The sequence below is a fragment of the Carassius gibelio genome, chromosome A13 (assembly GCF_023724105.1).
Source record: "Carassius gibelio isolate Cgi1373 ecotype wild population from Czech Republic chromosome A13, carGib1.2-hapl.c, whole genome shotgun sequence".
Lineage (NCBI taxonomy): Eukaryota > Metazoa > Chordata > Actinopteri > Cypriniformes > Cyprinidae > Carassius > Carassius gibelio.
This window is the reverse complement of record NC_068383.1, coordinates 4,368,520-4,380,244: the sequence shown is the minus strand read 5'-3', so window position 1 is coordinate 4,380,244 and position 11,725 is coordinate 4,368,520. Positions and strand designations below refer to the sequence as shown.

At 34.9% G+C, this 11,725-nt stretch overlaps 1 protein-coding gene and 2 non-coding genes across 3 annotated transcripts; all 3 read right to left on the bottom strand.

Annotated features, from left to right (window-relative positions):
• Positions 1-249: 249 nt before the first annotated feature.
• Positions 250-322, bottom strand: trnav-cac (transfer RNA valine (anticodon CAC)). Its single transcript has one exon. It is a non-coding gene; the product is annotated as a tRNA-Val (tRNA).
• A 331-nt stretch (positions 323-653) lies between these two features.
• On the bottom strand, positions 654-726 carry trnav-aac (transfer RNA valine (anticodon AAC)). Its single transcript has one exon. It is a non-coding gene; the product is annotated as a tRNA-Val (tRNA).
• A 3,315-nt stretch (positions 727-4,041) lies between these two features.
• LOC128025920 (BTB/POZ domain-containing protein 9) lies at positions 4,042-11,519 on the bottom strand. The gene is made up of 11 exons (XM_052612530.1): positions 11,341-11,519; positions 10,332-10,521; positions 9,154-9,517; positions 8,366-8,633; positions 7,526-7,748; positions 7,116-7,235; positions 6,578-6,687; positions 6,312-6,501; positions 5,122-5,229; positions 4,928-5,006; positions 4,042-4,817 (listed from the first exon to the last, which is right to left on the bottom strand). The coding sequence occupies exons 2-11, from the start codon at positions 10,514-10,516 to the stop codon at positions 4,659-4,661; spliced, it is 1,806 nt and encodes a 601-aa protein (XP_052468490.1). The 5' UTR covers positions 10,517-10,521; positions 11,341-11,519; the 3' UTR covers positions 4,042-4,658.
• Positions 11,520-11,725: the final 206 nt, after the last annotated feature.

Below are 11,725 nucleotides of genomic sequence, written 5' to 3'. Positions count from 1 at the left end.
CAAGACAACCATGTATTCAAAAATAACCATTATGTCTTGGAAAGATCAAAACTGTGAAAGAACCAGACTGCTGACTGCTGATTCTAGTGCGCCATCTTGTGGAGGATTAGTTGAGTTTTACAATCATTATGAACAAAAAGTTATTTATATTAGTGTGCAGGCCTGTGAAAATATAAATATTTTGTATAGTATAAATGAAACAGAATAATTTAGAGATGTTAAAAATAACATGTTTTTTGAGCAAAATCATGTTTCCGCCCGGTTTCGAACCGGGGACCTTTCGCGTGTGAGGCGAACGTGATAACCACTACACTACGGAAACCTACATGTGAAATGTTTGGATATGAAACTGAATAAAATAAAACAACAAGAGTATAGCTGTTTCATTAGGAAAACGATGTAATTTGTTTTCTTGGTAATAACTAGTTAATAACTAGTTAGTAACACAGTAATAACCGTATGCTGGTAAACGTGTGCTGTTATTTTGATCTTTACACCATGGTGAATGGCTTTGCTCCCATAACTCCTCAAAAGGCATTTTTCTATTGAAAACATTACAAATACTCTTAGTCTTATTCTATAGGCTTATATAACTAGTAACATTCAAAATATTGTGTTAAAGTTATTAAAAATAATAAATAATTACAATAGTTTGTTTCCGCCCGGTTTCGAACCGGGGACCTTTCGCGTGTTAGGCGAACGTGATAACCACTACACTACGGAAACCTCCATGTCATAATCAAGCAACAACGAGATCGTCAATACACAACTGGAAACTAGTCAAATTCCTTTAAGGTATAAATACATTGTAGTATTCAGTAGTTTTAACCTTATGAGAAAGCAACTATTATGTTGCTTTAATGATGTGAAGAAACACTAGTCAATGCCATGTGGCTTTTTCACTTATGTTCCATCGAAAACGATGTAATTTTGTCACATGATCCTTCAGAAATCATTCTAGAAGTGATAGCAAAGATTTATATTGTTAGAAAAGATTTATATTTTATTCTTGTTTTTTTAAACTTTTTAATAATCAAGGAATCCTGAAAAATGTATGCAATTTGCAAAAAAAAAAATGTTTGGTGGCAAACCAGTTTCCAACACTAATAATAAATCAGCATATTAGAATAATTCCTAACAGATCATGTGACACTATATACTGGAGTAATGGCTGATGGAAATTCAGCTTTGCATCACAGAAATAAATTATATTTTAAAGGATATTAAAATAGAAAGCATTATTTTATATTGTAATAAGATTTTGCAAGATTACTGTATTGTTTCTGTATTCTTGATCAGATAAATGCAGCCAACAGAGATGGGAAGATTCACAGATTTGCTCGGTGCATCTGCACAAAAAGTTAACGATGCGATGCATTGATTTAAAAAAGTGTGCATCGGATACAAGGTGGCATTTGTATTGTGATGCATCATTTCTAACATATTTGCATTGGTAAAAAAAACTATTTATTTAATTACTAGTGGATGCCCTAATACTTTTATTGTTTAGAAAGTTTTGATTTCTCCTCTCTAAACAGTTTAATATAGTGATTTAAATGCTTTAAATGCAATTTAAAATTGATATTTGATTTAACTATAAAAGGTACAGCTGTAATAAAACCAGAGAGAAAGGCTGCATGGCTATAATATTAAGTGAGGGAGTATCGTTGTGTTCCTACTGGTCAGCGTTAGAGGAACTCAGCTAAACCTGACAGTTAGCCTGCCTTAGACCAGTTTCCGAGGTTGATTTATGTTAAATTTGCTTTACTGAACCACATCATTTGACAATGAGTCAGACTAACTGAAATAAGCTTGGTAGACTTGCTTCATGAAACAGGACTCGAGGCGTGGAGATAAAAATAAATAAATAAATAGCTCCCCGGTTGAAGCTAACGTTACCCCATCAACCGCCAACACATAGGCTGCCATTGCCAAATAAAATACACTGTCAAGGTCCAGAAAAGTATGAAAGACATCCAGAATAGTCCATCTGCCATCGTTGGTTCAACTGTAACATTATAAAGCTATAAAATGCATCTTTGAGCTGAAAATAATCTGCACTGACATGTTAAAATAATTATGTCTAACGTTAGTGCCATTGTTTGTCTAAAGATGCAAACGAGCAATTTTTTTTTCTAAGGCATTTTTATTAAAGCTGCTTAAATATCTTAATTGAACTAAGACCCAATCCTGGATTAAGCTAAGGCCTGTCTGTGAAACCAGGGCTTTAAGGCCTTAATTTAGTGGAAGAATAAGGGAGAATAACGACTTTTTAAAACGATAGCAAATAATGACCTGCGAAGCGCGCGCCTAAAGTCGAGTAGTTGTCAAAGTCGACTGCAGTTTAGTTCACTTCACACAGCACAAACTCGATCTCACATTTAAGTCAGTGGTTATTAAATATGGTATCGTAATTCAGTCGTTTATATGTTGAACTTAATATGAACATGACCGTGTTTAGCATTCAAAACGGTTGTCGGTGTTCTGTTCATGAGTGAACAAACTAACAGTTAGCCTTTCGTGTAATTCCCCACGCGATGTTGTAGTCGACAAAAAAACACGTTTATCCTTGCTAATAAACGTGAAAGTGTACGTGTATATTAAGTGTGTGGGTAATATTATCCGTTACCTTGTGTAATTTTGTTCGTTGTTTTTGAGGATGAGAGGATGTCACCCAGCCTGTTCATCTTGATATCGGCTAAGGTGTTTGTTCGCAAATGAATTGAACGAATCTTTCAAGTGAACGAATCAAATTTGAATGCAAATGACAAATTAAAATTGATTTGCAAATTCAAAAGGTAAAATATATATATATATATATATATATATATATATATATATATATATATATATATATATATATATATATATATATATATATATATATATATATATATATATATATTATTCATTTTTAGACAAAAAAAATATATATATCTGAAAAATAGCGTTTATGCTTTCCCTCACGTTTAATGTCGTATAACACCTCAAGATTATTCAGTGGCTCAAACTGAACAGAATTATGAAATCGTTTGTAAATTAATTATATTTTAATAACATTAAAATTAAATGCTTAGAAGTACATTAATGTCTTAGTAAGATTATATTTAGATGCTTAGTTTTATGAACAAAGCTCTGTAGTTTCTTTATATAAATATATATATATAGCAATGAAATCCAATGAGGATACAACCTGCAGTATCATATTTTAACATGACTTTCTAAAAAGTGATGTATAATCCAGTAAACCTTTTATTTTAGTGCAGTAAATAATCATCTTGAAATATTATTAGCAATATAAATGTCATTCTTACATTAACTTTAGAAAAATCATTGAAGATTTCACAGCAGACAAGTGTATGAAAATCTGAAGCTGGACATTTTATACTAAATGCACTTTTACTTGGTAAAGAGTTTGAAATATCAGATGACAGAATGCATAGACAATGTTAATAATTTAGAGGGCCAAGAAACTTGCATATCAAATATAATGCAGTAGGTTTTATAGGGTTATGCCTTTTTTTCAGCAGGTTACTGGCATCCCACTAAACTTCTCACTTTGTGTATGTCTGTCTGTCTCTATCTTCCTCCAGCCTTTGGGGAAGTCTCTTGATTGCGGCGAGGAAGTAGGGTGCGTCTGTTCCTGGTTGCTTAATGATGGTGGAATTATTCTGTCACTCACCCTTCCGTCTGATTAAAACTTAGTATTTATCAAATCTCCTCAGAGAGGGAAGCATGCTAATATGTGATTTGACTACAGAGTCTGTGTTGTGTGTCACCATCACTTGACAATAAATCAGCCCCAATTCAAACATGCATTATAAAAAAACTCACATCATTTGTGAACATCCTAAACAGAACCAATGATTCTTATTTGGTGGGTTCTAACCCAAGTCTGTACTAATGTTGTTCAGAAAGAGCAAGGGATAAATGCAAACAATAAAATGCAGCTACATAATATTGCATTTTATATTATAAGTTAAGATAGCAAAATATAAAAGGCTTGGCAACTTTGGAAAGGGAACAGAAAACGATCATATCTTTTGTTGCTGATGTTGAAACTTTAGTGCAAACTGGCATTTTGCAGAAGTTACGAATACAAACATGAATTAACATTTACATTATATTTATGAAATTAAGCTATACATTTTTTTTTTACCAGTATGAGTGTTCCCTGGGAAACGAACCCACAACCTTTAGCACTACTAACGCAATGCTAAACCTATATAAATCTATATACATCACACTTCTGCTGTTATATTACAGTAACATCAGTTTTACTATACAGCCTAAAATTCTACTGTTAATAATTTTGCATATATTTGTGCCTATGCAGTACATGGTGATTTAAAAAAATATATTTTTAATTTTCATGTACTTTTCTATTACAAACATTTGTAAGATGTCTAATAACTGAGAGTATTTAAAAAACACTAGGTCTGTAATACTTTTATTATAATGTTTTTTAAAGTTATCTGAACGTAATAAAATAAGTGCATGTGACAGTCATTCTTATATTCACCATCATCTTATAATCAGCTCAAGTATTTTCTCATTATAAATATAAAGAGTTCTTTTTTTAGCAGCACGTAACCTTGAGAACACAACTTTTCAAGATGAGTGTCTCAAGTGTGTCTTTTCATACTTCCATCCACAGTCTATATAGGCGGAGACATGGAGGGTTTTTGGGACATCAGGCTCTGTGAATTTGAGTTCTGGGAGCTGCATTCTGGTTTGAGCTGATCTGGTCCAGGTCTTCCTTCTTTAACAACCATGTCCACCTGTGCGGGGCACTCAAAGTGAACGCAGTGGAAGACCTAGCGGAGAAAGCATAGAGGAATATGTTCATCAGATTTTCCTTTTTGGGTGAAGTATTCCTTTGAAGTGAAGCTGGAAAGAGTCACAGAAGTGTTCAGAGAGCACTCACCTCGTTAGCTGTGTTTTGAGTTCCCACAATACGAATAAAGGATGCAGGCTGTCTGTCAAATGTTAGAGTCTGCCACGACCTGTAGGAATTACATGCGAAAACAACTTTACAATTATACATAAACACTGGGAAGATATAACATAAAAATGATAAAACAGGTGAATAATGAGATGATAAAAAAAGAATACACTGACCTACACGCCACCTTAGTGCAGTCTACAACTCTCACCCAATGCTGCTGGTCTGTGGACAGCTCCACGTAATAACTATAGCTCCTCTCATCACAGTCCCATAACAGCAACCTATAAACACACAGATTTCAAGACAGAGTCAAAACATCAGTTCTGAAAGGCATATCAAGGGTAAATATAACTTGAAGGAAGGAAAATTATTCCTTTGAACAAAAATGTGGATGTCTAGAAACTGTCCAAAGTAAAAATGTAATTACAAGCCAGACCACATTAAATACAGGTTAACCTGTAATGAGAAAAAAACTTGTTCATTCTCCCACCACTTATTCTTGTTTATAAACCCACCACAACATGTTAAGTCAATGAAAGTTCAAGAGAAGTTTAGAAACCACACCCAAAAGACATAGCACACTTCTGCTGTTATGCATTTACAATGTCAGTTTTCCTATTACCGGTAAGTCTTGATGTTAATAATTTAGCATTACTCTGGGCCTCTACAATTCATGGTGATATTAATCAGGTTTTATTTTGATTTAAAGTTGAATCTGGGTTGATTTTAAAGAAGATTCTAATTTACTTTTGCTTACTCTTCTAGATGTTCTCCAAATCATAATTTTGTCAGTAGGATTGTCATTTTAGTCTTGAGTCTGTTTAATGTTTTAGTCTTGCGGCTACGTTTTTGGCTACACTTACCTTTTTGATTTAGCATTTTAAAACTGAGAATTTTCTACTGTACTGTTTTTATAGTATTATTATGTATTGTCTTATTGAAATGTTTTATTGTTGTTGTTCAGCACATTGGTCAACCCATGGTTGTGTTTAATAGTGCTATGTAAATAAAATAGAAATTTTGAAACTGTGTGTATTGTATCATTTATTACATTGACTTGCTTTCTTTTTTTTCTATTTACTTCCACTGTAAGTGCTTTTGGTTCCACTGTAATTAGATTTGAGATCTGTGGCAGAGCAGGTTTTTGGACAAATAACGGATTCAATTTCTGTTTGTTCCATTCACTGTTCCATTACTTTTATGATACTTCTGTTTATTTTATGAGCTGGACAGAGTCTGTGAATTTACTTTATTATCATCTAAGCATAATTCTTTTATGTTCATGCCGCATTGACATGAGTGTGAATAAATCATGAATTATAACCTTTAACTTCTACTGAACCCTGAACATAAGCTCTCGTACCGCATTGAGCTCAGCATGTAAGGCTGAGCGAGCTGGATAACGATGGCTCCAGAGCCCAGCTGGTGACAGGTGTATCCCGAGTCCCAGTCATAGTGGCTTGTGTCCCCATTGAGCAGGGCGTTTCTGCTGCGACTCACACCCTCGATCACACTAGCACATCCCTGCACGGTCGCCACGTTCTCTCTGGGAACTGCAAGGAGACATGAGTTTCAGTAGCCAAGCTGATATGTAGGAGTAACTTCCTGAAAATAAAAAAACTGCATTACCCAGAAGGCCTTTCTCCAAGGTAAAAGGTTGGTGTGTGTACATGCACTCCAGAGCCACTAAGTGAAACACTTTGTTGACAGTGTTATGTGTCCCTACAACACGAATAAACCTGAATAAAAAAGCAAACCAGAGATGTTAACGAACGCAGACAATAGTTAGCAATATAACATCTTAAAACACAATAATTCTTTTGTGTGTTATGCATGAGATTAATGCATTAAATTGAACAAAAGTAATAGTAAAGGTTTTTAAATTGTTATTTCAATGAAATGCTGCCGTTTTGAACTTGCTATTCATCAAAGAATCCATTACATTTATATTCTACATACAAATGTGCATACAAAAAAATCACCCTTTGGGGATTTTTATATCACTGGGCAAGAAGTAAATCACCTGGAACAAAAATTTGATTTGTGAATGCAAAAGCTCTTTTTTGCCTTGCCTTCATTTCAATGTAATTGTCTTGATGTTTTCAAAAGAGGAAGTTGTACAACAACATAATGTTTTTCAAAGATGGTTTTGTGTAACATGTTGTACCTGCAGACTCGTGCTGGGAAATAGAGATGCTGCCAGGAGCGGCACAGGCACTTGGAGTGATCCACCACACGCACCCAGTCCAGCTCATCCATAGACACCTCGATATAGTACGAGTATGACCTGCAGATAAGAGAGAGAAATAATATGCCATGCATGGTACATATAACAAAAAGTATACTGCATATTTAAAATAAGCCAGAGGAAGAGGTTGCGCCAAGTTTAACAATGATGATGATTAGTTATTGTGCCTTGTATCCAAAGCTATTATACAGGTGGAACTCATCAGCATCTATTCTCATTCCCTTTAAAATATATATGAAAAAGAGAAGCATAGAAAATCTCTTTTTGGGTTTAGAAAGACATAAAGGTGATTAATGTTGACAGGATTTTTTTTTTTTATATTGCATTACCTGCTGTCCTTGTCCCACAGCAGTAGACGTATGTGGTTGATGATGAAGGATTGACCCAAACGGACCTGGATGCCAGTGGCCCGTCCGTCTTCTTCTATGGGGTGTCTTGAGAAGCCATGGTCCAGATCATAGTTCTTCGTGTCTCCGTCCAGAAGAGTAGACTTCATCTCACCCTTCACCACCACAGCGCCGTGCTTCATAGTGGCAATGTTCTCCTCTGGGACTACAACACACAGCACAGCAGTGGAAACATTTGACATTTTTGATTAATGGCACAACTTTCCTTTTGGGGTGGAATATCCCTTTAAAGAAAATAAAGTATTACATCAAATTTAGCATGAAAAATTGTTTATATTTTTCGGACTATAAGTCGCACCTGAGTATAAGTCGCATTTATTTAGAACCAAGCGCCAAGAGAAAACATTACCATCTACAGCCGCGAGAGGGCGCTCTAGGCTGCTCAGTGGTAGACTACAGGAGAAATGAGCAGCATAGAGCGCCCTCTGGCGGCTGGAGACAGTAATGAGACGGTTCAAGTCGCAGGACCAGCCAAACTATGAAAAAAAGTGTGATTTATAGTCCGGAAAATACGGTATATATATTTTAATAAGCACAGGTCAGAATATTTATGTTATTACATTTTTACATAAATATGTCTATTATGGAACAACATTATTTCACCCATACTTTGACATTTTATTTTCATATATATTATTTGAAACATTAAAGCAGACACTCGATGTGTATAAAAATCCTTTTTGTAATTGAATTTGATGAGGACGTCAAACTGTGATGTCTCCTTTTTTCTACAGACTGATGAGCGGAGAGAAGTAAACACACTGAGCATGCCGCGGTAGTTGAGGTCCATGTCTCTGCTCTCCGAGCGGGTCTGTATGGCATCTAACAGGTCGTCCGGGCTGAGGAGGCCTGAGGGACGAACCACATTCAGCATTTCAGAGAGGGTCATCAGGGGCAGGCGCACTGCTGACATCACTTCCTTTGCCTCTGGGCCATCACCGTTGTGGTGACACCAGCGACAGAGGGCCTGAAATATCTCCTTCTCACTTGCAGCGAAGGAATCTCTCCTCACAACAGTCAACAGGGCAGACTGCAGAGAGGAAGAAGAGGAAGAACAGCCATGTTATCAGTGTTTGGGAACTCTTTACTCTGAAAAGTAATGTATCACAATATTGCATTACTTCCTAAATAAAGTAACTAATTACTTAATGACTTTTTATTGAAAGTAATGCATTACGTTACTTTTGCGTTACTTTTTAAATCTGGGCTGTGCTTGCTTCTTTGCTTTTAATATAAAAAGTTATATTTTTGGCAAATGTAAAAGCCCTTTCCCACCAAAAGCCTCAGGATGAAGGAAATGTAAATTCCCATCTGTACAGTAGAGCACAGAAGAAGAAAGCTCAACACTCTTCAGCAATTAAAAAAAGAAGAAATGTTAACTTAGATTTTTTTTGTAAATTAAAAAGTAATGTGTTACTTTACTAGTCACTTGAAAAAAGTAATCTGGTTACATAATTTGCGTTACTTGTAATGCGTTACCCCCAACACTGCATATTATGTATTGATCATAACCGTTATGTTTTAAAATTATCATATTTTCTATCACTCACCTTTGAAAGTGTGAGAAAGCCGTCTGACTTCAACACTTCGATGGCGTTACGATCCATGTAGGCCATGCAGGCCTCGGCCAAGCCGTTCAGACAGTACAGACGAGCCACGTCAAACACCAGACAGATGTTTTGTGTGCTCAATAAAGTGCGGAGAAACTCACATATGGAGCCCTCTAGTGGTTGGAGGCCATAGCGGTGCGCCAACCCCAGGAAATCTAACAGAGTCTCTTCCCTGGCTGCACTCAGGGTGGCTCGGCCCGTGTACAGGTACCGCAACAAGAGAGAAAAAGCCTCGGCACGTGTTTCCTCCAACCTAACCTCCGCCTGGTCCCGGGACTCTCTCAACCCTCCATACAGCAGAGCCCTGAGGAGTCAGAACGAAAGAGGTTGAGATGAAGGAAGAATTTCACCAAGGTTAGGTTACAAAGCCTATTTTATTAACAAGAAATTAATATTCTACAAAAACTCTCTTTGCAACACTGACACTGTTATGTGGCTCAAAATGTGTCACTCATCAATATGTATAACAAAATGATTCACAAAGAATAGCTGATGTTTTTATAATGTAAACAAAGCTCTTGTAATTTTTATTTTATTTTATGATTTTGTGTAGAAATATTTTTTGAAAATATAAGCATCAAATTCTCATTCTAAATTGATAATTAAATCCTGATGCATGTACAAATTTAGGTAATACTTTACAATAATTTGTAAACTTGTGTTAACTACATTAACGATTGAAAAACACATTTCTAAGCCATTTATTAATCTTAGTTCATTTAAACACTTTCTCATACATTATTACTTTTAAAGGTTGTAGATGTTGTGACCTGAAATAAGATGAACTAGTTATATTCATATTACTTTACATTAACAAGATTAAGAAATACTGCAGACAAATTACTGTAATATTACTGTAAAGTGTTACCAAAATGTATTAATGTAGCTTCAGGTGACCCAATTCTATTTATTAACAAATAACTGCATCACATTTGTCTCATTATTTCTCTAAATGTTAAAAATCACACAGAAATTTGAATTAAAAAATGGATAAAGCATGTGTTTTACAGAATGACCCAGCTTCACTTTGGTACCATGTGGATTCTGTTCTTATCATAAGCATTTTTTTATTTCTCTCAAGAAATGTCTCAATAGACATGCAGCATCTCTCAAATGACCTGAAATACTGGCAGCGGGCCGCTAGAATGACTCTGTGTGCAGGAAAGCGCTTCTCCTCCACCACGAAGGTGACGTCGCTGTACTCTTCACCGGGAACTAAAGCGCCGAGCTGCTCTGAAAGGAGATGGAGGTGATCGATCTCAGACGCGGAGCTCAACGGACGAAGAGGATGACTGTCGCTCATGATCACTGTCGGAGAACAAATTTGACAATGAGAGATTCCTACTGGACAGGACATTTTTTTTGCTATTCATAGGTCTTAATATATCAGTTTCCCCCTTCATCGGTCACTTTCTATACTGTTAGTGTATTTATTTTAAAAATGGTTTAAGCTGGTTTGTTTTATTTTAAAACACTTAATCATAGTTAATACAATTTCACAAAAACATGTAATTTATAGAGTTTGATAAATATTAGTTAACACTCTTAAAGCTTCAAATACGATATACATAAAAGAAGAAAAATGCATAAATGGTCTAATCACTATGATTAAACATCTCAGCACTAAAGATATTTGTCACTAAATCAACATACATCAGAACATCAATGAGATCATTCAATGTCAGTCACAAGATGAATGATATATTGCTCTGTTAGTTAGTTAAAAACTATTAAATAAAGCATGATTGCATTAGAAAAATGTGATGTTATCATAGTGTTATCATTACACACTTCTTATTATATTTCCTTGCATTTCTACATAACACACATGTACACACAAATATCATCTATCGTGTATTATATATATATATATATATATATATATATATATATATATATATATATATATATATATATATATATATATTTCCTATTTACTTATTTAAATTTGTATTTGTTTTTATTATATGTGTCTTGTCACTGTCATTCTGTTGCACTCTGGAAGCTTCTGTCACCCAAACAAATTCTTCGTATGAGTAAACATAGCTAGAAATAAAGTTATTTCTGATTTCTGATTCTGAAAACTCAATCATAACGAGAATATGTCTGTATGCCAACAACACTCACCCACACTAAGGCAGATTCAAACTGTCTCCGGCAGAATATACCTTGAAGAAACCTTTATTGATTCCAGTGAATATATGTCAAATATATACTTAAATTAAATATGTTAAATACACATTTGTTTAGAGCTACGGCTCCATCTGTTCCACGGCATAAACACCTACCGGATGTTTTTAAGGTAGCCGCCAGCCGGACGTTACGTGACGTGTTAATAACGCAGCGCCTCTAGTGGACGGAGGAGGAATAATGCTTTACATGCTCGTGAGAACCAGAAAAAAAAAAAAAAAAAAAAAAAAAAAAAAAAATATATATATATATATATATATATATATATATATATATATATATATATATATATATATATAAAGCTAATTTTTGCCTAACTTTG